This window comes from Aspergillus nomiae (genome assembly GCF_001204775.2).
Source record: "Aspergillus nomiae NRRL 13137 chromosome Unknown contig00155, whole genome shotgun sequence".
Taxonomy (NCBI): Eukaryota; Fungi; Ascomycota; class Eurotiomycetes; order Eurotiales; family Aspergillaceae; genus Aspergillus; species Aspergillus nomiae.
The window spans coordinates 21833-48554 of NW_015378210.1; the positions used below are offsets into that span (position 1 = coordinate 21833).

At 49.3% G+C, this 26722-nt stretch overlaps 13 protein-coding genes across 13 annotated transcripts; 7 read left to right on the forward strand and 6 right to left on the reverse strand.

The window, feature by feature from the left end:
• Window positions 1–347: 347 nt before the first annotated feature.
• On the reverse strand, window positions 348–1049 carry ANOM_005151 (LAMTOR1/MEH1 family protein; the record flags this gene model as incomplete). The annotated part of the gene is made up of 3 exons (XM_015550408.1): window positions 348–645; window positions 734–891; window positions 996–1049. The coding sequence occupies 3 exons, from the start codon at window positions 1047–1049 to the stop codon at window positions 348–350; spliced, it is 510 nt and encodes a 169-aa protein (XP_015406404.1).
• A 903-nt stretch (window positions 1050–1952) lies between these two features.
• Window positions 1953–2833, forward strand: ANOM_005152 (oxidoreductase, short-chain dehydrogenase/reductase family; the record flags this gene model as incomplete). The annotated part of the gene is made up of 3 exons (XM_015550409.1): window positions 1953–2521; window positions 2597–2756; window positions 2810–2833. 3 exons carry the CDS (start codon window positions 1953–1955, stop codon window positions 2831–2833), a joined length of 753 nt encoding a protein of 250 aa, XP_015406401.1.
• A 551-nt stretch (window positions 2834–3384) lies between these two features.
• Window positions 3385–4475, forward strand: ANOM_005153 (DUF2011 domain-containing protein; the record flags this gene model as incomplete). Its single annotated transcript, XM_015550410.1, has 3 exons — window positions 3385–3410; window positions 3503–4043; window positions 4128–4475. 3 exons carry the CDS (start codon window positions 3385–3387, stop codon window positions 4473–4475), a joined length of 915 nt encoding a protein of 304 aa, XP_015406402.1.
• A 407-nt stretch (window positions 4476–4882) lies between these two features.
• Window positions 4883–5427, reverse strand: ANOM_005154 (uncharacterized protein; the record flags this gene model as incomplete). The annotated part of the gene is made up of 3 exons (XM_015550411.1): window positions 4883–5094; window positions 5160–5354; window positions 5415–5427. Coding segments are annotated over 3 exons (420 nt in total), but the record flags the coding sequence as incomplete, so codon positions are not given.
• A 2089-nt stretch (window positions 5428–7516) lies between these two features.
• Window positions 7517–8334, forward strand: ANOM_005155 (BTB/POZ domain-containing protein; the record flags this gene model as incomplete). Its single annotated transcript, XM_015550412.1, has 3 exons — window positions 7517–7617; window positions 7672–7798; window positions 7852–8334. 3 exons carry the CDS (start codon window positions 7517–7519, stop codon window positions 8332–8334), a joined length of 711 nt encoding a protein of 236 aa, XP_015406400.1.
• Window positions 8335–8967: 633 nt separating this feature from the next.
• Window positions 8968–10848, reverse strand: ANOM_005156 (uncharacterized protein; the record flags this gene model as incomplete). The annotated part of the gene is made up of 1 exon (XM_015550413.1): window positions 8968–10848. One exon carries the CDS (start codon window positions 10846–10848, stop codon window positions 8968–8970), a length of 1881 nt encoding a protein of 626 aa, XP_015406397.1.
• Window positions 10849–11945: 1097 nt separating this feature from the next.
• Window positions 11946–13684, reverse strand: ANOM_005157 (putative MFS multidrug transporter; the record flags this gene model as incomplete). The annotated part of the gene is made up of 2 exons (XM_015550414.1): window positions 11946–13414; window positions 13501–13684. The coding sequence occupies 2 exons, from the start codon at window positions 13682–13684 to the stop codon at window positions 11946–11948; spliced, it is 1653 nt and encodes a 550-aa protein (XP_015406398.1).
• Window positions 13685–14168: 484 nt separating this feature from the next.
• ANOM_005158 (LSB5 family protein) lies at window positions 14169–16046 on the reverse strand. Its single transcript, XM_015550415.1, has 5 exons — window positions 15600–16046; window positions 15343–15494; window positions 14920–15288; window positions 14270–14872; window positions 14169–14222 (listed from the first exon to the last, which is right to left on the reverse strand). The coding sequence occupies exons 1-5, from the start codon at window positions 15612–15614 to the stop codon at window positions 14210–14212; spliced, it is 1152 nt and encodes a 383-aa protein (XP_015406405.1). The 5' UTR covers window positions 15615–16046; the 3' UTR covers window positions 14169–14209.
• Window positions 16047–16381: 335 nt separating this feature from the next.
• ANOM_005159 (3'(2'),5'-bisphosphate nucleotidase) lies at window positions 16382–17629 on the forward strand (the record flags this gene model as incomplete). The annotated part of the gene is made up of 1 exon (XM_015550416.1): window positions 16382–17629. The coding sequence occupies one exon, from the start codon at window positions 16382–16384 to the stop codon at window positions 17627–17629; it is 1248 nt and encodes a 415-aa protein (XP_015406406.1).
• A 165-nt stretch (window positions 17630–17794) lies between these two features.
• Window positions 17795–18679, reverse strand: ANOM_005160 (mitochondrial 54S ribosomal protein uL6m; the record flags this gene model as incomplete). Its single annotated transcript, XM_015550417.1, has 3 exons — window positions 17795–18168; window positions 18228–18341; window positions 18406–18679. 3 exons carry the CDS (start codon window positions 18677–18679, stop codon window positions 17795–17797), a joined length of 762 nt encoding a protein of 253 aa, XP_015406395.1.
• Window positions 18680–19470: 791 nt separating this feature from the next.
• Window positions 19471–21015, forward strand: ANOM_005161 (putative nuclear membrane fusion protein Kar5; the record flags this gene model as incomplete). The annotated part of the gene is made up of 5 exons (XM_015550418.1): window positions 19471–20172; window positions 20220–20441; window positions 20488–20544; window positions 20591–20933; window positions 20987–21015. 5 exons carry the CDS (start codon window positions 19471–19473, stop codon window positions 21013–21015), a joined length of 1353 nt encoding a protein of 450 aa, XP_015406394.1.
• A 1211-nt stretch (window positions 21016–22226) lies between these two features.
• faeB-2 (putative feruloyl esterase) lies at window positions 22227–23866 on the forward strand (the record flags this gene model as incomplete). The annotated part of the gene is made up of 2 exons (XM_015550419.1): window positions 22227–22566; window positions 22626–23866. The coding sequence occupies 2 exons, from the start codon at window positions 22227–22229 to the stop codon at window positions 23864–23866; spliced, it is 1581 nt and encodes a 526-aa protein (XP_015406393.1).
• Window positions 23867–24885: 1019 nt separating this feature from the next.
• On the forward strand, window positions 24886–26285 carry ANOM_005163 (uncharacterized protein; the record flags this gene model as incomplete). Its single annotated transcript, XM_015550420.1, has 2 exons — window positions 24886–25377; window positions 25434–26285. 2 exons carry the CDS (start codon window positions 24886–24888, stop codon window positions 26097–26099), a joined length of 1158 nt encoding a protein of 385 aa, XP_015406392.1. The 3' UTR covers window positions 26100–26285.
• Between the last annotated feature and the right edge of the window lie 437 nt (window positions 26286–26722).

Here is a 26722-nt window from a genome sequence, read left to right on the forward strand (position 1 = left end):
AAGGAAATCACATATTGACATTAATAAAAGATCGTGCATATGTTGTTATATTTGAACGAAACGTAAAGAGCAAAAGACAAACAAAGTTAAGCCAAAGTAACGAAGCAGACCGAACAAAAGAAATAGAAAATACAGCCAGGGTATTAGAACAGAATCTCTAGGGCGATGGGTGGCATTGAAGAAAGGGAAAAGAAAGGAAAGAAACAAAGACACGGCAGGCGTGCATGACAAGAAGAAAGAGGGGAAGACATCGACCGTCGACCGGCGACCTATGCGAGAGAAGAAAGAAGATAAGGATCACAAACCCCCAATTATCAACCATCATATCGTCCGTTGTCAACCCCGAATTACGTGACCTTCAGAACACCAAACACATCACGGGCATTATCGTCGGGCTGCTGCGATTTACCCTTACGCGGATTTATGACCACCTCCCCCCAGTGTTTTGGAACGGCGCCTGGTTTCGGAGAACCAGGTTTCTGGGCAGAAGAACCGGCCTCTGATGCTGGGGGAGTAGTGGTTACTCTTACGGGGACATCGTCTCTTGTACCAGCTCGAGAGGAGGCTGGGGACACGGGACCGTGGAGAGTCGCTCGGGGTTGTAGATGAGGTTGGGGCTGCAGGGACCAGATATCGATGACGGAACTGTATTGTTTCGAGTAGTTAGTATTATAGTGCGCAAGCGACTGCCTGTCTACTGGTGTAGTATCCAGCAAGGAAGAAGCCGACTTACTCCGACGTCCGTTGGCAGATCGCTTCGAGCGCTTCTCGTTCACGCTTCAAGTATCCGGTATCAGGATGATTGCCTTGGGTGGAATTGTTTAACGCGCCATATCCATAGCCCGGCTGGTAGATATCGTCATCGAGGAGGCGTTGGGAGGACTCAGAAGACTATGAGCGCATTAGTTAGCGACGAAAAGAAGTTTGCGACCAGCCCAGCCACCACCATATCGCATGATCTATCTTTCAAATCTTGAAGTCTTTCTCAGACTTACATCCTGACTGTCCCGACGACGACCAACCCCCAGACACGAAGCACAGACACCCATTTATACCAATATTGACGGGGCTCGGTTGAGAAACGAAGGAGCACGAGACATCCAAGACCAGGAAGCGCCTGAAGGGGGGTTACGGAAGACGAAGACTTTCAATTGAGACTGGCGGGGAAAGCGCGAGGAAGATGAACAGGGTTGGTAAAAGAGTGGAATGCTGAAGTCAGAATAGCAGCGATGGCACCAACCGGTGATGCTGAAGTGGTGAATAGGAATCGGAGAATTTTCCTTGATTTATTATAATTTTGTCTTTGTTGGAGAAACTGCGAATTGGCTGAATCAATTAGGATGCGGAAGTTCCCTGGGCCGGTCGGGTGGATTCGATCATGCTGGTCCGTGCGTTTCCGATGTCATCTCCCTTGCCTCTTCCGTTCATTTTGCCTGTCTCTCCATTCCACTGTAACTTTAGTACTCATGAGTGATATACTCTTTCGGTATCTGGCATTGTCAACCATGTGGGCCTAACTTTTCTCAAAAGGAGAGTTATCTCAATGACAGCAAGGGCTTGACATTCTTGGCTTCATCCATCAGTGTTATCTCCGTTGCCATGGTTCATTGGAGAACGACGGAACTGCTAGATCAGCAGATCTACTCTTCTAAGTTGCCAGAACAAATTCCTAGTTTAAACCGAACTCAGTGGAGGATTATTATTGGCAGACACAAGAAGGGACCTCGGGATCGTCATCTATGGATCTGTCACAGGACAAACCGGCGGGGATCCCTGGTCAATTCGATGCCAAAAAATACTAAGCAACCCCGCACCTGTATAGACAGATGCCCCTCATCCATGATGAATAAATACCTTCAGCATCATCTTTCCATCTTCTGATAGCACCAAGCCATATACCATTCTCACACCCGACTTAATCCTCCAGTCTTCTCTATCCCCCTCTGACAATCATGCCCGGTCGGCTAGAAGGTAAAGTCGCCATCATAACAGGCTCCGGCTCCGGCTTCGGTCACGGAATCGCAAAGAAGTTCATCGAGGAGGGCGCCAAAGTCATCGTCGCGGAGATATCCAAAGAGAATGGCGAAAAGGTTGCAGCAGAGCTCAACAGCAAGTTCGTCCACGCAGACGTAACGAGCCGAGAATCCTGGCAAACATTACTCCAGACAACCCTGGACACATATGGCCAGCTGGACATCGTAATCAACAATGCCGGGGCAACCTATTCCAATAAGCCCACAGGCCAGGTCACCGACGCCGACTTCGACTTGTGCATGAGCGTCAATGTGAAATCGATCTACCTCTCGGCGAACGTCATCGTACCGTACTTCGAGGAGAATAACCGTCCCGGATGCTTTGTCCAGATTTCTTCTACTGCTGCGCTCCGGCCGCGCCCAGGCTTAACTTGGTACAATGCTTCCAAGGCGGCGGTTAGCACTGCTACCAAGGCGATGGCTGTTGAGTATGGACCGAAGAAGATCCGATTCAATTGCGTTTGTCCCGTTGTTGGTAGTACCGGGTTGTAAGCATTATCTATCTATCTTACTGTGCTTTTATGCGCTAGTGGTACATGTTGCTCATGAGGTTGTTAATACAGGACGCACTTGTTTCTTGGAAAACCTGATACAGAGGAAAACCGGGCGGCATTTGTATCTACCGTCCCATTAGGGCGTCCTAGTACTCCGGCGGATGTTGCCAATGCCTGCAGCTTCCTTGCTAGTGATGAGGCGGAATTTATCACTGGTGTAAACCTAGAGGTAGGCGGACTTGCTCAACAGCTCATTCGATTAGTACTAACCATTCCACACAGGTCGACGGCGGTCGCTGCGTCTAGTGACTACTACTAGGAAATTGTTAGATCAGTATGTGTACAGACCACGACGAAATGTTTTCTGAGAAACCCAGCTACTTCTCAAGCACATTGACGAAACTACATGTACATACATAGTACTTCATATCAGTACTCTATATTGGTCGTAGTTAAACCAACAAATGTTCTACAAACATGTCCCTACATTAGTATTCTGCCGTATCGAGAACTAGCAGTATTATAGCGCAAACACTCCTACTAAGGCTACACCTCCCACAAACAAATACAAAGTCCCACACATCATTCCTAAAATAAAGAAAGCACCAGTCTTTACACACAGTAGATTGATATAGTTCCGTAATTAGAGGAGTGGAACCTCCGGGCCGTGGCCGCACCAGCACAAACTCCGTGGAAACAACCCCTCCGCCGCCATTTTCCAATCTCATCCAATTTTCTCAAAAGCACCTCGACTACTACTCATTCACCAAAGCCCCAATCCAAGCTACCACCAAATTTCCTGAAACAAAGACCTCAATCTAGCGACTGCGACTAATCGATACACATACATCGCCGAGATGTTCGACTTGCCGAACGCGAAACGGTACGTCCAGGCTCTGTCTTTGATTCCCAAGGAGCTGAAACCTACACTCAACCGGCAACGAACTACCAGCTAACATAAGTGTATCGAACCAGCGTTCGTCGCAATGAAATTCTCTCCCCGTCCTCATCACGGTCTCCCTCGCCTCAACCTGAAGATACGCTTGCCAGTGGGTATGAGCGACTAGGTGAATTGTTGAACCTTGATTCCTTAATTCAGCCCGAACAACAACCGGAACAAACAGATACCCAAGCCACCAATGCAAAGGAGGAGGAGGAGGAAGAGCAAGAATTTGAATTCCGACTTTTCAGCGCGCCGGCTCGGGACTCTACTGCTACTGCTACGCGAGATGCAGGTTCCGCTGCTACAGGTTCTACAGAGGAAAAGAAGAATGACGTCGAGGCGGCAGGGACGCAGAAGTTGCGAATTCGATTACGGTCTCCGACGCCCGGAGCTAGGGGTCCTGATGATGGGGGGTTCGTGAAGCCGTTTCGCGGATGGGAGTATTACTTTTCTGCGCCGGGGTTGCTATCTGGGTCGAATGAGGATGATCCGAAGCTTGCACTGAGGAGGAAACAATTTGAGGAGGTCGCTGTTAGTGGAGAGCAAATGGGAGAATGGGCGAAGGTTCCTTGGGTAGGTTATTAATCTTACACAATTTAGTGCGATGCGCTATAAGTGGCAATTGGTTGACGCTTGGGCTAACTATGGATATTTCAGCCTGGGTGTCACTTACCGTGGCGTGTGATTCATTGGAAACGGCATCAAACGAAATTACCCCGAGAGGATACTGCTACCGCTGTTTTCATCGCCGAGCCACAGATCAGAGACCCCAAGTCTCGAAAGAAGCCGGGCAAAAAGCGACGGCTCCAGCTTCGCAAGCGTCTGGCAGTGGCGGAGCGGGCCAAGGAAACGGACGCTGAGAAACGGAATCGCAAAAACCGGGAGAGGAAGATCAAGCGGAGACAGAAGGCAAGAGAAATTAAAGCGGCAGTGGCAGCCTCGGGACAAGGCCAGGACACACCCGCTATTGAAGGGGACGATGCTTCATCGCAGGAAAGTGATTAATATATTCCCAGAGATGCGCGTCCCAATGGTCTTTGCTGTAGCTCACAATAGCCTTATCTGATTCGGGCGTTGAACACGAGATGAATGGTTTTTTCTTATTCCATTTAACACCAAGTCACCATGAAGCCGCAGTTTGGTTCAAATACTAACACGAAGGATAATGATGATCGGCGCATGGCCTGTATTACAAACACTCTTCAGTGTGAAATCACGGGCTGAGGAAGAAACCGGGGGTATTATACGAGTGACACGGCCGACAAGCATGGGTACAGGACCAAAAACACAAATAATGCTGGGGTATGAGGGGCGAAACGGAGCAAGACTGAAACAGAATTGAAAAGCAAGGGGCTTATTTAGCTTCAGCTGTATATGATGGTCAGCATGATCTGGCTAATGTCGCATCATACCAACTCACGTTTGGCGGGCTCAGTAGGAGCTGCAGCTGCCGGCTGGGCGGCGGGGGTCTCTGCAGGAGCGGCAGATTCCGTTGTCTCTATGGGTGGGATTTGAGGCAAGGGTGTCGGAGCAAGTGCGTCATGCTCATCATGAAGCTGCTCTGGTATCGAGGTACCCGGAGAGATGCCAGGCGTCGATTGTGCCGGGCCCGTTGCTGTAGGAGCTGCATCTGTATCATTAGCCTTCTATTACGGAACGGCGTGATAGGGTCTATACGATATGACATACCCTGGGATTCCGCGGCCGGAGCCTCATGGGTGGTGGTTGCTTCGGTGGTAGCTTCACCAGTAGCTGGTGAAGCACTAGCGGCAGTGGTATCTTCTGGTTTTTGCTCCGCAGCCTGAGCGTTCTTCTTATCGCCCTTCTTCTTTCTCTTGAAGATAGACTTAAGGCTCTCCTTAATCTGTTTGAAGGTATTCAGTGCTTTGCAACCCAGTTAGTTTAACAAAGTCATGTTCAGAATTGTGCACTCCTTGAACGTACGAACTCCACCCATTGTGACGATTCCAACCTTGATCGGGTGATAATAAAGTTATATAGAAGTAAGACGGACAACTGTATAACTGCACGCACGGGAATGGCGGAACAGTCAGTGAAGGGACCTTGGAAGGGGATGTAGGATTATGAGGAAGACTCAAATGATGAGAAGGATTTGGAAAAAGAGGAGAGGAGAAGGGAAATAGCTGAGAAATAAGAGATGGACTAACCAGCGTCAGGAATCAACTAATAAAGCAACTGTGATGGACACCCCCCACGTGATGCTGCACGGGAGTCCGTGGTCATGGTTCCTTTTCCCTTATCATTTTCCCCTCCCCTTTTTCCTTTTGGTCTGGTCCAGCTGTGATCCAAACTGGGGCAGACGTTCGCTTCTCCTTTCTGCTGCTTCATTTGCCGACTCCATCATCTCCACGATAGAGGACTACGACTGACCCACTCGGGTCGCGATTTAACCCCTCCGTCTCATTTGCGGTCATTGTTCTAGTCCTGCAGTTCTCTGCTGTCGATCATAAATCTATTTTAGAGTGGCTGTGTTGGAGCTAATCAAGCCCAACGTTCTCCCGAAGAGACCCGGCCAGATTACGAGTCAGATGTTCGTCAAAGACATGTTGTTTCAAATGATTAATTTCCTGTCCGTCGGGGGAGTCCCTTGAGTCCTTGTATTACTTAGTCGAATGAGGTATCGGACCGCTGTGAAATGAGATGTCAGAATATTCAATTTATTGGCGACATTAACTCCCCTTTCGCCCTTGGGTTGATATGGATCGATAGTATAGCTAGTCTCGGCGCTTAGCTGACCCATTGTCCTTATTATCAAATTGTGGGGATCCCGAGAGGAGCTAACTTAGCTACTAATTCCGTTAAGGGGATCGGTATCGACTACTATCCACTGCCTGGTGTAGTCGGGGACTTTCCTACGGTTTGTCTTGATTCAATCCTGCATATCAGGGGTCGCTCACGATCGATTGATTCGATTTCCTACGGCGACAATTCTGGTGTCATTTTGATACCGATCTTTGTATGAGGCGCGTATAGCCGACTTCAACCACCGCATGGATACCGTATTGAATCGTACCGAATTCTTTCTATAGCCTGAGGTGGCCACATAGAGACTGCAATGTAAACACTTAACGGATATATGGATCAGTTACTCCTTTTCCTCAATCTGCTTCCTCTCCTTTCCTAAGACTAGCGAGTATTACGTAGATTCTGAAATGACTTCCAGAGATCTAAGATGCTTCTAGTGCCTCCGAAGTGGAGCTTCTCATGAAAGCTATTGTCTACATACTCCTATTTGCTAGTGACATGCTACGTACTATATTCCAAATTGCATATTTCTTAATTATTAACCACTCTGCTGCTCCTATTCTTGCACCCAGATTCTAATCTGTAAGTCATGTGAACATCTTTGTTGTTTCGTGAGTCTTCCAAAAGGCAGGTGACCACCTCAGGGCTCACTCTCGACCCAGGCTCTGTAATCCTCATTCCAAACATCACAGCCATCCAACTACTACCATCATAATAGAGCACTTCAACTCACAGCTCATAGTCAACTAAATAAGGCCTTGCCACCATAAAGCACCTCGGGAGCCTATCGTAGCCTTCTATCCCTACACTCCACGGAAAGATGACATCCCTATACCCTCCACCAACAGAATCTCCAAGCTCCCCAATGACGACTACATCCAAGCGCTACAACACTCCAATAAACATGAGTTCTACTCCAAAAACCACCTCTGTCCATACATTGGGGGTCACATACTTTTAGACACCCCCCCCCCCCCCCTCCTGTAAGACCAGGTTATCATAGCCCCAGACAGCCGCAAGCATGGCGGGGTAAGACGGGCAGCGATTCACCATTTGGATCTAAACGCAAGGCTACCTAACGAGGCTGCAGTGAATGTGCTCGCTAATCCAATACATAACAATATGTTGACTGCGCAGCCTACTTATACTCACTTCAACAGAAAGCTTACTCCTTTGCTTCTTTGATCACTCCCCCAGGCTATCTCAGGCCCCATAAGAAAGGTTTCAACAAGAGGCCTCAATTACCCCCTGATTATCAGGCGGGCGATCCACAAGCAGAAATGGCTTCACGGTCGGCGAGTATTGAACAGAAGGAGGTCAATATTTATCACGAAGAGAGCTCTGTTCAAGAAGTTGGTGATTTATCTGCTAGTATCAAGAAGTCTGTCTTTTTTTTTACCTTGCTCTTGGTGACCACAAGCTAAAGAGTGCATAGGTTCTTCATCTCGTCCGACTTCTCCGACCTGACTATATGCACAGCAGATCAAGAATTCAAAGTCCATCGACTGGTTGTCTGTGGGCAGTCTGCGTATTTCTCCCGCTTGTTCAAGGGAAACTGGACAGTAAGGAGCTATGGACGCATCGCTAAGTGGACATATACTAATACTAGACATAGGAATCAGTCGACAACACGGTCCAACTCAAGAGCGATGATCCGCGCACTATAGAGGCCATGATCCATTTCATGTACGGATTCGAGTACGACAGTAGCGGTAGCAATCTTGGCCGTGTTTCACCCATGCTATTCAATATCAATGTATATCAAGTTGCCGACAAATTTGGGGTTCCACTGCTCAAGCAGAAGGCCAAAGACAAGTTTGAAACCATCGCTAGGACATGCTGGAACATGGACGACTATCCTACAGCCATCTCAGAGGCATACCAGCGTACCCACAAGGACGACAGAGGCCTCCGCGATATCCTTGTGCACATTTCCCATGAACATCTTGAAAAACTGCTGGAGAATGAAGATTTTCGGACGGTACTTGAGGAGACTCTGGGCTTCGCAGCCGACCTAGTGAAGCATTCGCCGGTGAAGCATTCGCCGGTGAAGAAAACGGTCTGGGAAGACCTGCCTCAACGGAACCCAGACTATTAGTTGATCTCTAACCCAGAAGTGAACATGAAGAACACCCATTCCTGTGTTTGACCCTATTGATTCTATCGTGTTCATTTCTAAGCTTTGTAGTGCACAGACGTCTAGGCAACATGATACAAGTACCTATATTGATGATATATCCAGGGGAAAGATTTTCTCTTCTACGTTTTCTTCATATGTCTTTTCACCTTAGCCAGGCTTGTGGACATGTTAACATAAGTCAGCCCTGTCTAATTAAGATCGTAGTATATACACTCCCTACACATATCGAAGCATACTAGATAATGTCTAATGTAATGTACCACAATTCTGTGATAGCATGGATAAAAGACCATATTCTGCTAAAGTACATAAAGAGTTTCTACATGCCTTGACTGTTTCTAAATATAGTCATCACGAGAACATTACGCATGAACTTGATATTTAGCAGGTAACAAGGCCAGAGAATGAAAACTCCAGCCATTATAGACAGTTTCAATTTATTTTATAGGCTATACCTATATAATCAAGTGCGTAACCAGTTATGCTCCGTAATCCGTAAAGCCAAATAGGGGGTATTTCTAACAATAGGAATCCGATCAAGTCATTATACAAACGGAAGGAGAAAAAAAGGGGGGAGCCTAAGAAGTACAATCACAACACCTTCGTTTTCATCCATTCGCTCGTCCCGACGCCAAGGTTGAGCCCATTGCGAGCCCACCACCGCCGAACCCTTTCTTCGGCACCGGACACGGGGTCTGCGTCTTCGAGGGCCTCTTCGATATCGCACGTCTTGAACTCGACGCGGAGGCCGCTCTGTCGCCACCATTCGAGGACGTTGTCGTGTCCGTTCTTTGTCGGTCCGACGAGGACCTGCGAGTCGAATATCATCTTGGCGCCTTTAAGTCGATACCAGAAATCGAGTACGTGGACGTGGCCGTGTGTGCTGGCGATGCGGGCCACTGATTCGGCGTGGCTGTAAGCTATGCCTGAGGCGTCCCACCAGGCGAGGGAAGCTGTGCGGCCGGATTGCGCTGCTAGGAGGACGGATTTGCCGACTTTGAGGGGGATGGGATCCGATGGGGGTGCGTTGGCGGAGGCCTTTTTCCACCAGTCTAGAACGGCCACACGGCCTTCCGCGCTGGCTGACTCGAGTGCTCGCTCAGTGTACCGTAGTTCGAGGCCGGATGTACGCCACCATTCGAGGACATTGACGAAGCCAGCACGAGAGGCACCATCCATTGCATCGGCGATGTACTCCTTGGTAGGAAGCGCCGGGGCATCACGCCACCAAGTTAGGATGTTGGGGTTTCCGTAAATGGCAGATGCACGGTACGGCAGGTTAGTGAGGCGAGAGGTTGTCCATAGAAGATCAAGGTGGTTCTCCGTTAGGTATGAAAGAATATCGGTTCGTGAGAATTTGAAGATCAGGTGACAGGCAAGATCGGAGATCGGTTTCCACCGTGGCAAGCTGTCAATGCGTTTCTTGATTGCTGCGAAGGAGCCCCGGAGAATTGTATATTCGAGGGAGGCAGGGGCCGACATCTTAAGAAGGTGGCTTTGCCATTCCTTAGGAACAGGAAGATTTGTTGGAATACCGACTGCTTTTGCGATCTCCCAATCTCGCAAGTTGTCCTCGAAAATATCCAACCACAGTTCCATTGGTAACGACCGCGAGCCCTTATCGGTCCGATGAGGGGGGTGCCGTGAAGTCGTAGCAGCCGTATTTAGCGATGATTTCTCTCCCGACGGAACTTTCAGAACTTCGGACTGATTAGGCTCTGTTGAAGATTGACCAAAAGACAAGCCTAGGGTTTTTTCAATAGTTTCATGAAGCTCCTCTAAGCCACCCCAAGGAAGCTGGACAAGCTCCTCGGGATTGGTGGATTTCATCAGGACAGGCGATATCACACTAACCCAAGGCCAATGTTGGTCTACCTCCTTAAGCTGTCTAGCATTTAATGGGTGGTGCCATTCTGATACAGTCATGCCCGGTATTAGGACGACAGGTTTTGAGGATATCCAGCCGCGGAGAAGCGCAAGTGTCAATGTGTTGGTCAGGCCATATAGCATCGATCCCAACGTTCCAGCGTCTATGGGAGCAACAAGTAGCATATCCGCCCATTCGCAGAGGTCTGCAGCCTTTGCCTTCAGCCACCTCCGAGCACCTGTTTTTCTCTCAAAAGTCTGACTATCTACTGTGTCCATGTAGTGGGGAACCTTGTTCGCACCAGAGAGAAGCGCGGACGGCTCGTCCGTGATCAGTCGTAACTCGATGTCAGGATGTTGAACGAGGGACGAGAGCACATTGTCGACGAAGGCGCTTTCTGTAGACAATAGCAAGTGTTTCCGGCGGCGTGCCGGCGAGACAACATCGTTATTCGGCAGTTCGTGCGATGTGATGGTAGAACGCTCTTTGTTCTCAACTACTTTTTCCCCGCCTCCATCAACCTCCATTTCAGTCGGCCACGGAGTGTTTGCGACAGCACTTGAGACAGCACTGAATGAGGGATCTGCTCGGTGGTCAACTGTCATAGCAGAAAATAAATCGAAGTAAAGTAAGTTTCAGGAGTATCGGTATCGATATTTTCAATCAGTCGAGCCGATGGTTGTGAGGATAGAGGTGTGTATCGTCAAGAGTAGGAGTATGCTGAAGATATAGGCTTGATTGGCGATATTTGGGAAAACCACGGTCTTGGTGTATGCAATTCGACGATAGAGAATTGGAAGGGAAAAAAAAGCATTAGAGTTGGCCAGAGTTTCGCTCAGTCGACCCGCCGTGTAATATAAAAATGGGATCACTTCACTTGCGCCCAACCACTCCTCCAACGACGAAAAGTAGCGCGAGATCCATGCAAGTGTCCGGTTTTGGTGCGAAACGTGTTACAGGATGGGTGGTCTGATCAAAGGAAAGATCGAAAAGCGGTGTGGTTATATAGTTGGTCAAGGTATAAAGGACGGAACTTGGGCGCGAAACTCGAACGTCAAGTTTGTCTTTTGATGCTCCGCTTCTTCGAGTGGGCGCCGCCACGTCCTTCTGCGCCGATGGGACCTCAACGCCACCAGTTAGGATGTAACTTGGCTTCCGCTCGGCAGGACTAGGGTTAATGTCAGTGGTGGGGGGAGATTAGAATCCGCAAGATGAAAGACTACTACCTAATCCGTCCCTTTCCCTTGGAAATCGGAAACCGAGAGTTGGTTGAGCCGGAAAGTGAGCTGACAGTGTCATGGAATCCGATCAGTTGACGAACGGCTACAGGCGGCGGCCTCGTTTGCAAGGCATCGAAGTTGATTGGTGGAAGGCGGTGTGCTGCATCACCGGCCTGAGGTTGTCCATGGACTCGCTGGGTTCTAATTGGCTCCCGGCATTCAATGGGATCCATGATGTCGCTCTGACAGCACCAAGTGGCTTTTTGCGAGACATACTGATAGAGCACAGTAGTAGGTAAAGTAGCAGCGGCAGTGATCATAGTTAAGTTTAGGCTTAGCGTCCGAGTGATAACTCAATCAAGAGATCTCATATATAAAGCAACTCTCTTCCGTTGCATATAGTATGTACATACTTTCTATCCATACTCGGGTTATACGGTGATAACCCAAATGATCCACCCTATACATCTATACCATCCTCTTTATTCTGTGTCGGCATCTGCATCCGATAATTCGGCACGTGCCAGGTTCGTATGCAATTTGTGTTCGCGCATACCCAGACTGGCCAATGCCCCTAAGATAGTGAGTCCAAGTAGAGTAAGGAACACAGCCCGTAAGGACTCCATGTACGTCGCCAATACCCCAGGCTTCCAGTCAGCAGGGAGTTTCCGAAGTTCATCCAGACTGTCCCTGATTCGTGGGATCATTTCCTTCGCATCCTCCCGGTCACCAAACCGTGACCAAAGCCCGGACTTCAGCATGTTCTGGAATACCGCAGAAGCGACGGTGATACCAATTGTGCTTCCTGTACTGCGAAAAGCGTAGGACGCCGATGTGACCACAGCATGATGTTCATGATCCACGGCAGAAACAAGTGCCACAAGTGTGATGGTGAGAATGGCGCCAAAGGCAACTCCCATAAGAAGGAAGTAGATGAAAGGCTGCCAAGAAGGAGAATCGAGGGTCAAAGTACAGATGAGAGCATTGGAGACAATGAGGAGGGACACGGATACCATGCTGTACAGCCTATACCTCCCACTTGCACGCATGAGTATCCCAGCCCCCAACGAGCCGAGCGACGTTCCAATTGCCTGGGGGATCAATTTTATGCCAGCGCCGGTCGCTGAAGAGCCCTGGACTTGGAACAAGAGTGGCAAGTAAAAAATGAGCCCGTACACTGCCATGACATCTAACCAGTTCGTAAGGCAGGCAGAAAAGACGGTCCGGTTGAGAAGCAATCGAACGGGAATCACAGGCTCGGACGCGATATTCGCTTCGATGTAAACGAAAAGTATCAAGAACATGGCGGAGAGAGGAAATGCTGTTAGAACCAGTGGATGTGTCCATGGAAGCTGATTTCCACCAGTATTGAGCCCGAGAAGGAAGAGAACGAGGGCGATGACCAGCGTGATCGCTCCAAGGAAATCAACTCGCTTCAATTTAGCCTTTCCTGATTCCTTGACAGGTAGATCCAACTTGGCTGCAACGAGAATGCCTGAGACTACAACAAACGGGACCTGAATTAAGAAAGCCCATCGCCATCCCAGCGTGTCGTTGATCCATCCCCCGAACACGCCGCCCAATCCACCTCCGGCTCCGTAGCAGATGTTGCCAAAACCTTGCCAGACCCCTCGTTTCCTAAGAGGCACCAAGTCGGAGGTGACAAACACCGAAATCGTAAGGATACCACCTCCACCAATCCCTGCAATAATACGGCCTAACACAATGACGCCCTCACTTTTGGCCAAGCCGCATACCAAGTTACCAACTGCGAAGAAGACATTGGAGAATACCAGGCCGGTACGTCGAGAGAAGATGTCAGTTAACCGTCCGCTCAGCGGTTGGGAGGCGGCATTAGCAATGAGATACCCGGTTGCCAACCATGAGAGGAGCGAGAATGATTGGAATGAGGACGAAATAGGACCAGTTAAAGTGGCAACAACAGTCGTGTCTAGTAGAGTCAGCTATTTTCCGTCCTCTACCACATACGACTGTCAAGGCATACCTAAAGCAGCCAAAAAACCCCCACCCATACACTTCCCATAATCAGGATCACTTCTTTTGTAGTGTGTTCCTGTACTAGATGGTCTTGGCGCTCCTGAGATTCCGTGGTCGCATTGAGACCTTGTTCCGCAAGGAGCGGTGTTTGCTCCGACACTGAGCTTCCCCGAGCATCTTGGGGATGAGCTGCGAGGCTAGAGGCAGACTGAGTTGGAGACATTCTAGTACTCGGTTGGGATTCACCGACTAGCCTTGTGGTCAATTCCACATGAGTGTTTGGTAACAATAAATAGGTCCCTTGAGGAGGCGGTACCACCTCAGTGAGGGGGCTGGGGGTTAGTCATAGTGCTTCGGTAACTAGTATGTTGAAGTCAGAATGCGGGTTAAAACCGTTCCTCGGGGCCGTTCGGATATATTGCCTCTTTATGGTAGTGACTTTACAATTATGGCCATGAAGGGGTTTGTCTTGAGAAAATAGCACTTTATTGGTATAGTAATACTCCTAATGCTTAGTCGTACATGTCAAAGCGTACAGAAGGATTAAATAGAGAAAATATATAATAATTATCACCACTAACTGTCATAAATCATACTCCAGGCTAGTAGCAGCGTCGTGATCAACCTATAGAGCATTATCATCGGGCACGTAACTCCGTTAAAATGTAATGCAAAGGTCTGCAATCAGAATTTGAAAGAAAGAGAAAAAGGACAAAGAAGAATGGTATTTAGTCATGCAGTGTCGGGTCTAAACCTCTTTCCTAGAAGAGATTAGTGGGGAAAGTCAGGAGGGAACGAACTTGCTCACCAGGTAGGTTGGGATATCTCCTTGTTTGGAGTACGAATGGCATTGCGATCACCGAATGGATTGTCCTCATCATCGTCTTCTTCGCTGTCGGACTCACTATCACTGTTATACACGCGCTGCTTGGACGACGAGGGGATCGATATGCTCATCGGCCGAGCAGGCCGAGGTGGCCTGGGGGGGTTGACAACAAGCCCCGCGAATGACTCTTGAAGATCACGGTCGTCGCGGTCAGGGCTCCAGCCAGACTCAAGGACATCCTGATCGCTATCACTATCGTAATCCACGCTTTTGTCTAGGACTTCAAACGCCATAAGGGCGGTAACGAGTTCCTCATTGGCATGTATGAGACTGCCCAGGTATTCCTCGCTTTCTACGTGTTGGATGTAACGAAGAATCTGGCGCCTGAGCTGCTTGCATGTTTCAAACCGGTTGAGGACCTCTGCATCTTCGCTCACTCGATGTGTTTCTCGGTTGACTAGTTTTAATGCGTTTAGGAGATTCGTGCTGGCGACGGATGCAGAGGCGAGAGTCTGTAACATTTCTGGCTTCTCCTTTTCCAGATTGAAGGTCTTGTCTCGAACTTTCTTCTCTTTCTTCTCCTTCCTGAGTGATCTGCTGGAAGTGTGCTTGTGTTTAGGGCCACTTAGGACTGTAGCCGGGCCATTTCCCGCAGAGATAGATACGGTGTGGCCCATTGGAGGTTCATCAGAAGTGCCAGAATCCCGGAGCACCTTGCTTTAGCCTGACTGGCCGGCTGTTTGCGTTTCGGTAATTGCCTGTAGAGGGCTGTCACCCGTTCCATGCCGGGTGTGTTCTTGTACGATACAGCCCATTGTCCGAAGAGCTGCTTGCATTTTTCTTTGACCAGAGGATCAGAAACGGGGTCCGTAGCGGCGATACGCAAACGTTCCAGTAGAGGTTCGTCTGCAAATTCCCGTAAAAAGCGGTCTCCGGCATTTTGGATCAGGAAATCGAGTATAGTGAGAGCTCTTAGTTGGCGGTGCAAGTTTCCATATTTACTAGAAGCCAATTAGGGACGGGCCTATGCGAGACTGGTTGGGCACATAACTGACAGCTTCTTACGCAGGGCGCGACTTGCTTCGGTCGGGCCACTGCCCTGTATCACTACAGCTTCAATGAGATCAACGATACCGCTGGAGTCTTCAACATCATATTGTTCGCTAGTTAGAACCTCAATCTGCACCGATACAGCCGAATATGGCTTCTATATAGCAGTGTTAGCTCCGCAATGTTAACATCATATGTCCAAATAGACATACTCTAACTAGAGGTTGTCCCTAGAACAGACATGCCCACAGGCTGGACTTACCGACGAATGGAACATGATGAATTGAATTCAAGTCGCAGTTCCCAGAATTTGTTTAATTACTCTCTGAAACAAATACCCAAGACTGATAGCAGCCACACGATGGACGAAGACTCAAATAGTCAATCACCACCTGACCCGTAGATCCAGCCCGTGTAAAAGAACGTGCAGCCTAACAAAGCAAAACGCCTTTCGCCTGATCAATTCCACAGTTATCACCCCGCGATAAGCTCAATGCCCGAAGCGGAAAGTTGTCTAGCGATACGTTGGAGTGGCCAGACGAGTAGGTAGTAATAGCCGAACAGTGACGTGTTAATAGACCCGTTGAGGAGGCTATCGCTTCGTCTTGGCGCGAGTGATTCAGTCCGACGCACGGTGACTTGACGGGTTCAAAGCGACAGTAGTTGAGGCCAGTTATAGCCTTTTGGCCCTTGCAGAAACACACAAAAAGGAGGAGGATTGTTTGTCCCTGCCTCGACGTCATGGGACGTGCGATACTGTGTAGTAATGACCAATCTCGTGACTGCCCACTGCCCCTCGGCCATAGCCTAATGTGGTCTAGGGCGGGGGAACATTGGGATGCCTAGTTGCCTGGGGCGCTGGAAGTATCAGCAAAATGTGAAACAAGTTGGGGTAACTGCCGGATTGGCCGATAGACTTCTACACATGCTACATCCCACTCGGTCCAATACACAGCAGCAGCTATCGGGATTCAAGAATAGTACAGGACCAATTCCCTCCAATTGCTGCTGGGCAGCATCTTACGTACTTCTGCCCCCTAATCAATGGGTCACCGGTCTGCGAAATCGGCAGGCCGTCTCTCAATTCGCCAACCGCGACGGTTGTTCTCCCGTCTAGTCCTCTGCTCCACTCTCCTACTGGGTGCCAGCATCGTCCTAAAAAGCCGCCACCGTCTCAGCTCCTTCTTCCCCCACTTACTTACTCCTACACACTCAAATACTCAAGTCACAACTATGTCTTACCAACAGGAACGCTACATTGCCGAACTCGCGGTCCAGCGAGCTACCCTTCTCACTCAGAAGGTCTTCAACGAAAAGGCAAAGGGTACCGTATCGAAAGATGACAAGTCACCCGTGACGATCGGTGACTTTGGTGCCCAGGCTCTGATCATCCAGGCTATCCGCAAGAACTTCCCCAACGATGAGATCGTCGCCGAAGAAGAGGCCAGTTCCCTCCGTGAGGATAAAGGACTGAGCGCCGAAATCTGGAGACTGGTTAAGGATATCAAGCTGGAGGACAGCCAAAGCGATGAGATCCTTGGTGGCCCCTTGCCAAGTGAAGAAGCAATGCTGGACATTATCGATCAGGGCAAGAGCGCGGGAGGCGCGAAGGGTCGCATCTGGGCTTTGGACCCCATCGACGGTACCAAGGGATTCCTGCGTGGTGGCCAGTATGCCGTCTGTCTCGGCTTGATTGAGGATGGTGACGTCAAGGTAGGAGCAATTGGCTGCCCCAACCTACCAGTCAATGACTCCGATACTATGTCTGCATCAATCGGTGTTGACCAGAACAGCGGTGCTGGTAACGGAGTCCTTTTCTCAGCTATCAAGGGCGCCGGTTCCATCAGCCGGCCTCTGAAGAACGGCGCTCTCGCTGAGAGCAAGTCTATCTCCATGCGTCCAGTGCCAGACATTGCGCAGGCCGTCTTCTGTGAAGGAGTTGAGGCTGCCCACTCGGCTCAGGGCGACAATGCTGCTGTTGCCCAGCGCCTTGGCATTACCGCCCCCAGCGTGCGACTGGATTCTCAGGCCAAGTACTGCTCTATTGCCAGAGGTGCCGGTGATATCTATCTACGTCTGCCTGTGAAGAAGGACTACCAAGAGAAGATCTGGGATCATGCCGCTGGGGACCTCATCGTGCGTGAGGCTGGCGGCCAAGTAACGGACATCTACGGTCAGCGATTGGATTTCAGCAAGGGCCGGACCTTGGCTGCCAACAAGGGAGTTGTCGCTGCACCCAAGGCCCTCCAAGACCAGGTCATTGATGCTGTGAAGATTGTCCTGAAGCTGTGATGATAAAAACAACTTGCAACGAACTTTGTCAAATTGCTCACGCTAGATGCGTCTAGAAGTACATAAGATAGATACCAATCGCGAACAGAAACCAAATATGCTTGGATATACATGTACAGTAAAACATAACCACTGTTCCTCTTCCCAGAACCAGAGACACCAAGTCTACCGAATTTTCTTGGCCTTCAATTTGATTGTCTCTCCGTTGATGAAAATACCCTTGCCCTTGTATGGTTCTGGCTTGCGCCATTCTCTGATTTCGGCCGCAAACTTCGTCACAACGTTCTTGTTGACGCCCTCCAGCAAAATACGGGTCGGCTGCGGAGTACTTGCTTTGACACCCTGGGGGACACCCAACTCAATCGGGTGGGAGTACCCAACCTTGAGGGAGACGAATTGCTGGCCGGGGTATTCAGGTTCGACGGTGGTCGCCGTTGATTCGACAGTAGCTCTGTAACCGACACCGACCAGACTGAGAATGCAAACGTGACCTTCCGACACTCCTAGGATGTAGTTTTGTAGATGTGCCCGAGTGGTTCCTAGGGCGTAAAACGGTTAGAAACACACAAGTGAATGACAATTGACGTGATATACGTACCCCACATAGCACGCTGATGCGCGATTGAGGAATCCTGGACGGAGAGAGTCGCTTTCCGAAGGCCTTCATCATGTGCAACTTCCAAGAATGGGGGAATGCTCAGAGTCAATTCACCTGTGACGGATTCATAAGTCAAGCTGTTCATCTCAACTATAGGTGACATAAGAGCGTGCCATACCCAAAGGCCCTTTAACTTCGATTGCAGTCTTCGGAATGTCCTTCGCTAATCCTCTCACTTGTGTCTGAGGCAAGTCGATGAATTTGAGGGAGACTTCGGGGGGTACGGAGATCGGGGCGCCGCCGACTCGAGATTGCGTTGGTGAGGTGGTAGAAAATGGTTGTGTCCGTTGAGGGTGCGAGAACGCAGGTGCGAGATAAATTGGCAGTGAGCCCTGCCTCAAAGGGCCCCGGGAAATCTGCTTAAAGCAGTTCTGTGTTAAGGAACGCGACATGATGACAATTGGGGTTTGTTGCTGGAAGACAACTACTTTGGATCTCCGATGCCGACTTTGATTTTGGCCGGAGACCCTGCACTCCCGATCTGGTTAGCGCATGTTACGCACGTGATCATGCCTTTGTATAGATCAGGATTTCGATTCAAGCTCACTGTCGCTTTTCAGTGATATCTGGATCCAAAATGTAATAAGTCTTCGTAAAGGAGTCGCTGTGGTGTCTGTATTGTCGTTTTGAGATGTCTTATCGTCCACCTCGTCTCATATCATACCTACCCTTTACTTATATCTCTTTCTAACTCATCTATACTGCAAACACCTCACACTGTCTGCAGGACGATTGATCCCTTGTATCGCCAATTACTATATTACTTCAGTCTTTAGTCTACCATCTTTACATATATGTCGTCTATTTCGTTGAGTTGAACAAAGAACTATTTTTACTTTCAGCCAACCCGTCTTCTCTTAACACTTAGTGTATCGAAGCCCCAGAAAAAAGTATTGAAAAGGATGGCTGGCCCACGTCCAACTATAGCATTTCTTACACACATGCTGTCCATGCTATTTCTATTCTCTCTGCTTTTCTCAGCTCTCTGCAGCTCAGACAATTCAGCAAGTGGTACGTTACCTGCAAAAGGACGAAATGGATCATACTAATCAAGCCGCCAAACATAGATCTTTTAGTACACAAGAACAGTTCATTTGAGGAAGTGGACTTGGCTTCCTTAATAACCTCAAAAGATATACAGCACGACGTCGTGTTCAAGGAAGCAGTACAGCTGCTAGAGTCAATGAGGTCGTCTCCTTCCTGCAATCGCATCGCAGCCTCCAGGCTTGTCACATCCTGCCAGTCTGTTAGGGAGAAAACACATAATGTCGACTCTGAGACTTATAGAGTGTTAGAGCATACTAGATCATTGTATGCAGCAAGACTCGCTATCTGCGAACTTGAAGGTGCCGGGACCCATATCCCCAATGCCTGTCTTCCGGTCACTATTCCACCGCCACAGAAGAAAGGAATCTTTGGGTTCTCCCTAAGGAGTGGAATTCTGGTCAACGGTGTGGACCCAATTCCAGTCCAGTTGTTGGAATCCTGCCTCAAGTCGCTGGAGTCAAGACCTCAATGGTGGACTTCTTATAGCAACAGTAGGCAGAACGCTTTCGTAATATGTCAAGCTGCAAGGATTGAAAACGAAAAGGAAGAGCTTCTGGACCTCCATAGGTCAGTAGTCCAGGGCTCTAACAAACTCAATCAGGGCCTTCAAGAAGCCTTGCGGACGGCTGCTGCTCAATCTTCACAGCAAAGAGCTTTCGCCAGTGAGATTGCAAATATGAATGCCAGGCTGGTTCACGACATGGAAGAAACTCGCTCGCACTTCAAGACTATGATTGAAAATGTTTTTTACAATATTGAAGCCAGGGCCGTTTTGGTTGTCAATACTATTACCTCGGTGCTCGGAAGGGCTCAGGCTGGGGCAACAGCTCTAGATGAGGTGATTTTACGAGTGCCCTTCTCTGCAACATAACTAACGAGTGGTAGAATATTCAAAATGTATCCTCCGAGGTTAGCAAGCTGCAATACACTTTTCAAGATCTTTTGAACGAAGTGCTGTCTGCAAATGAGCAAATTGCGTTGGCACATCAACAGAATGCTATGTCACACAACGAGCTCGCCGTTAACCTTCGATCGAAACTAGAGTCCGTATTGCAAGATGATATGGCTCTATTGCTTCATAATATTGAGGCATTCGATTCTTCATTAGTAGGTGAGCCCGCCTCAAATGAACAATAAGTGTTGACTGTCCCAGGAATGGCTCTCTGGAAGATTCGGGCTCCTGTCCGAGCAAGAAATGAGTATATCCGAGGTTGGTAATGCCCTGAAACTGAATGGAATGGCCTAACTCTCAGAAGCGTCTGCGAACTTTCGATACAGAATTGAAAGAACTCCAGTCGAGAGCCGAAGATATACACAAGGCGCAGTTACAGCAAGCTGAAACTGTCGAGTTCCAGTCAAGGCTACAAGAGAAACTACAAACCAGCGTACAAATCTCGCAAGCTTTACTTGACAAGGCAGCCGCAACTGCAGCCAATTTACAGGCGATGATCGATGAGACATCGGCGCGTTATAAAGACTCCCCCGCTTTAAGGCCGCTTTTTAGCCCATACTCCTCGTGGACCTTTTATGGTCTTCTTCTGAGTGTCATAGCATCTCACAACGTGAAAGTTGCTTTAGCATTGCTTATTATTAGTGCTTGTAAGTACCGGCATCTATGGCTAATATCCCACAACTAATTGTTCCACTTTTAGTCCAATTCATGGCCATGAGGACACTATGATGCATCCATGGCCGTTATGCTGGCAAAGTCAATAAAAACTCCACTATATCTCTCGTATTCTACATGACTCATACAAGTATCTAAGCTTTGCTTTTCTGCGTTCCTAAGTTTGCGCCAGTTTCCAAAAAGCGCTTGTACCATGCGCGTGCGCAATCTGCTACAAGTGTTGATCACGGTGGCACGGACTTATTTTGCATTACTTAATGAATATCATTGTTATTATTGTTATCATCTATCGAAGCGATCACTCGAACGAGGATCTAGGCACATCCAATGACGATTTCATACAAGCTCTATAATATGTTAACATTGTTAAGTACTTGTCGCGTCGATTAAACTTCCACCATACATTATAGTACACTCTATTATACTAAGTAGGCAAACTGTCAATAAGAGCTAGACTTAATCGATACTACGGTGGACTGCGGTAAAAAGATTCGGCAACCAGACGGTTTTCGGCAGCGATCGATGCAGGTTTGATCCGACCGAGCCTAGGCCACCCTACTACTTACCTCCTACATGTATGCAATATCGCCTCTCTACGGTCCTAAGCCATCTCAGATATATTAACTTCTGGGACAACGACGAGTTAAAAGGAGCAAGAACATATTGCAGGTTTTCTTTTGTGACACGAAAAAGAACAGGTCCTGCATGTACTGCATGAGATGCCGAGTCGATTTCACCAGGATTTAGGGTCCAGTTCCCTCGATGCCGAGAAGAGTGCCCGATCACTGTATTCATGTGGCTCCGAGATGGTTTAACTGCCGATACTCAAGTCCTTCAGGCAAGCGAACGTCCTGCGCGGGGTGACCAGGGAAATTCTCCGCATTCTGTGGGGGACCCCATGCGACGATCTCTGGGATGTGGAGACCTCATTTGAAGGTGACGGCGACCTGTCCACTCAGCGCTGCTGGAAATTCCCTCCCTCATCCCGGCTTTTCCTTGTCGACAAATCCGTCGCGTCACGACCAAGCTTCTGACATACCGATTATCTTAACCTAATCCATGGTACATTCCTCCGGCAAAACTTCGGAAAAGCCCTAAATATGGCACGGGATATCGTCCGATCTTTACGTACCGACGGCTTAAAACATCAATAAACATGCCCCGGACTGTCAGCAGTCTCCGGGATGTCCGACACAGCTATATATATGGAGTCACCTAGCTCATGGCAGAGAAAAATGTCTCCGTGAACCACAATCACACCCAGTATGCCTTCCCTTCGCCGGCTTCTGCCCTTTCTTACTGCGGGCTCTGCCGCTCTGGCAAGCCAAGATGCGTTTCAAGACAAGTGTACAGACTTTGCAAGGAAAATAACCCTGCCTAACGTGCGGGTGAATTTTGTCAATTACGTGCCGGGTGGCACCAATGTTTCTTTGCCAGATAATCCAACCAGTTGCGGCACAACTTCTCAAGTAGTATCCGAGGATGTGTGCCGCATTGCCATGGCTGTTGCAACCTCGAACAGCAGTGAAATCACCCTCGAAGCGTGGCTCCCCAGAAACTACACTGGCCGCTTCCTGAGTACGGGCAACGGTGGTCTTTCAGGCTGTATGTTCTACCGGGCACCACGATGGGAGATGGCACGCCTTCATACTAACGCCTTACAGGTATCCAGTACTATGATCTAGCGTACACCTCCGGCCTAGGGTTTGCCACGGTCGGCGCCAACAGCGGCCACAACGGAACATCTGGAGAGCCTTTCTACCACCACCCCGAGGTCCTCGAAGACTTTGTACATCGTTCCGTGCACACCGGTGTCGTGGTTGGCAAGCAATTGACCAAGCTCTTCTACGAGGAGGGGTTCAAGAAGTCGTACTACCTCGGTTGCTCCACCGGTGGTCGGCAGGGATTCAAATCCGTTCAGCAATACCCCAATGACTTTGACGGTGTTGTGGCCGGCGCACCGGCATTCAACATGATCAACCTCATGTCATGGAGTGCCCACTTCTACCCAATCACGGGGCCAGTCGGGTCAGACACATACCTATCCCCCGACCTGTGGAACATCACCCATAAGGAGATCCTGCGTCAATGCGATGGTATCGACGGAGCAGAGGACGGCATTATCGAAGACCCCAGTCTTTGCAACCCCGTCCTTGAGGCTATCATCTGCAAGCCTGGCCAAAACACCACGCAGTGTCTAACGGGCCAGCAAGCCCACACCGTTCGCGAGATCTTCTCCCCGCTGTATGGAGCGAACGGCACCTTGCTTTATCCCCGCATGCAGCCTGGCTCCGAGGTGATGGCCTCGTCGATGATGTACAACGGTCAGCCGTTCAAGTACAGCACCGACTGGTACCGCTATGTCGTCTACGAGAACCCCAACTGGGACGCAACGAAGTTCACCGTGCGCGACGCGGCCGTCGCTCTGAAGCAGAACCCATTCAACCTGCAGACCTGGGACGCAGACATCTCCGCATTCCGCAAGGCCGGCGGCAAAGTCCTCACCTACCACGGACTCATGGACCAGCTCATCAGCTCGGAGAACTCCAAGCTGTACTACGCGCGCGTCGCGGAAACCATGAACACGTCTCCGGACCAACTGGATGAGTTCTACCGCTTCTTCCAGATCAGTGGAATGGCGCATTGCAGTGGAGGTGACGGCGCATACGGCATTGGAAACCAGCTCGTGACCTATAACGATGCCAACCCGGAGAACAACGTTCTCATGGCGATGGTTCAGTGGGTGGAGAAGGGCATCGCCCCGGAGACGATTCGTGGTGCTAAGTTCACCGATGGCGCGGGCTCGGCCGTGGAGTACACCCGCAAGCACTGTCGCTACCCTCGCCGGAATGTATACAAGGGGCCAGGGAACTACACTGATGAGAACGCGTGGCAGTGCGTGTAGAATATTGAAGTGTTGTAAATATATGTGCATTCCATAGACAAAGCATTTGTGCCTTGATGATTATTTATTCGCCTATCATAGACGATATAAAACCTCATTTTGCAAAACTCGCGCGAAACTACTATCAAACAAGATGAAGACGTCATTCTATATGTGCTGCTATCGGCGGAGCATGAGATAGTCTCAGATTCGACAAGCTAACAGAGAAACGGCAAAGTAAGCAAGAAAAGGAAGGTACTCGATCAGGATATAACTTTGTAGCTGAGACTAGGATATATATCTTCTTTGCAATTGAATGGTAGTAGTAGTGAGACGGTTGTAGTACATACAAGATGATCTAGATACCAGACAACTTCATGAACATTACTGTATGCTTATAAAAGAGGGAGACGATCAATGAAAATGTATATAATATTTAACCAACTAGGAACTAAAAGACTAAAAAGTAAAATTTTGAAGAGGATACCGAAAAAAAGAAGAAAAAGAAAAAGAAACAAAACAAAACAAAACGACACTTGAGGCTGTGGGATTCACTCACAAGGGCGAAGTATTGTTGAAGAACCACAGCTGTACCTAAAGGCCAGCCCCTGGCAGCCAAAGTCAGCCTCCACAAACCCAGGCGGTCCACCAGCCCAGACCGCCTTGGGACTGGGGGGCGATCGCATCATAGGTTCCACCCAAAGAAAGTGGCTGGCAGGTAAAAGTCCGGTCCTTAATGGCTTCATAGCCCATTCATACAAAGCACACACTGACAAAAATTTGCGCAAGACCGGCCATTTGGGGCGAGACACCGTATTTTCTCCAAACTCACCGAGGACAATCCGACTAAATTCGCCGCTAACAATCGTGATCGCTGATCCCATCTCTCTCTGACCTCCCCGAGCTCCCACGGATCACTCTCATTGGCCTAATTGCTTGCGCCGCGGGGGGGCGCGTGCAGCATTCCTTCAGATCCGCTCGATATCGGCAAGATATATTACGATTTACAACACCCACGTTTCACGATTGAATCTTGAAATATGACCGACCCCGTTGCCGATACCCCCGTCATGGACGAATTTGCGCAGACTCGTGGCGCCGATGACCTGTTCGACGATGAGATCGTGCCTGTGGCCGCGGCGCCAGAGGTCCCGCCGGAAGTTCAAGCCCTCGAAGAGAACGTCGCATCGCTATCGTTAGAGACCCAAACCCCGCCGCCCCGTACCGAAACCCCGTCACGGTCGCGTGGAGGCGAAAGGCGAGGACGTGGCAGAGGAAAGGGACGCGGTGGCAGACAAGGATCGCAGAATTCCGCTTCAAGGCGGGGTGATGGAGCAAGGACAAAGTCCGCTGATGATGCCGCCCAGAGCGAGAAGAATAATGGAGAGCCCGCCAAGGATGTGTCTGCTGAAGCGACAGAACAAGCAAAGAAGGACGATGCAGCCTCAGACTCCAAACCCTCCGCCGAGGCTAATGGTCAACGCGTGCCAGCGGTGCGCGGCGATCGGAGTGCTACAGGTGGGATCAAAAAGGTATACCAGCTATCTTCTCATTGAGTGAGGGTCTATTTACTGATGGTTATTATCAGCCAAAACTCACAGAGGAGGAACTCTCTCAACGTATCGCCGCGGCGAAGGAGAACGCTGCCCGCAAGGCTGCCGCCCACGCTCGTGCTGAAGCCGACCAAGCCTCCTTCCTTGAACGAGAGAAGGTTGCCGAAGAGAAGCGACGCCAGGAACGCCAACATCGCCGTGTGATGGATAACGAACGAGAGCGCAATCGACAGCGAAAACTTCAGGCTCTGGGCGGGAGGGAGTGGGATTCGCAGAAGCAGGAGGAAGATTATAACCCTCGCGGAGGTAGAGGTGGATACCGACGCGGAATGCACGGCGGTGTCTCTGGATACTCTCGACGAGACTTTGGAGACTCGCAGCCGGATGAAGAGACGAACAATCACCCCCACAACAGCCCTCGAGGCCGAGGTCGTGGTGGCAGAGGTGGTCGTGGACGCGGTCGTGGGCCACGACCAGACATTCCACCCTCTGAAGGCGCAACGAATGAGCCAAGCTCCACCGGGCAGAAACCCGCCCCAGCTCCAGTCATCGATAATGAAGCCGAGTTCCCTTCCCTGCCTGGTGGTAGTAAAAAGGAGAGCACGGATGACACTGATTCTACTGCGGCCAAGCTCGATGCGGTCCTATCGCCGATATCTGCAAGCGGTGCTACATGGGCGGAGCAAGTCGAGAACAACTAGATGTCCAGTGTCACGAGTCTATACTTTTCTTTAATCATGTTTTGGAGGACTATTGTTATTGCATGCGGATTATTCCCCGAACTATTGTTAGTCGCTATACTTCTAAACCATGTTTACCCTTTTACTAAAAAGATTTCCCGCCCACATTGGATAATGAAAGACGCTCTTTGCATCCTATGATCCTTCTAAGCTATGTCCTACATATGCATCATGATGTCTCATACATCCTGCAGATCTCTGTAGGTGATGGACTTAGTACTAGTATTTGTGAACGGCGGAGTAATCCAGGATAATTCCAGAGCAATCTATAATCACTCATCTCCGGCAAGCTGACTCTACTTTTGTATAACTAAAACTTATAGTTTTTTATAATTAATCTTAACATTATTGCTATAGAGTTACCTTTAGTGATAAAACTAGTCTTCACTCTTTTATACTTCTCTAACTACTAAGTATATATACTTAGTAGACCTAGTCCTTTGGACTCAAGTCCCGTATCGACTGCATTCCCGTATCGACGGCAGTCTTGTGTCGACTGCATTCATTGACGACGGAAGTCAAAGGACGACCGACTTCAGGTTAGAACCCCTTTTACGTGGTCCGCTAACTGGTTTAGGACTTGA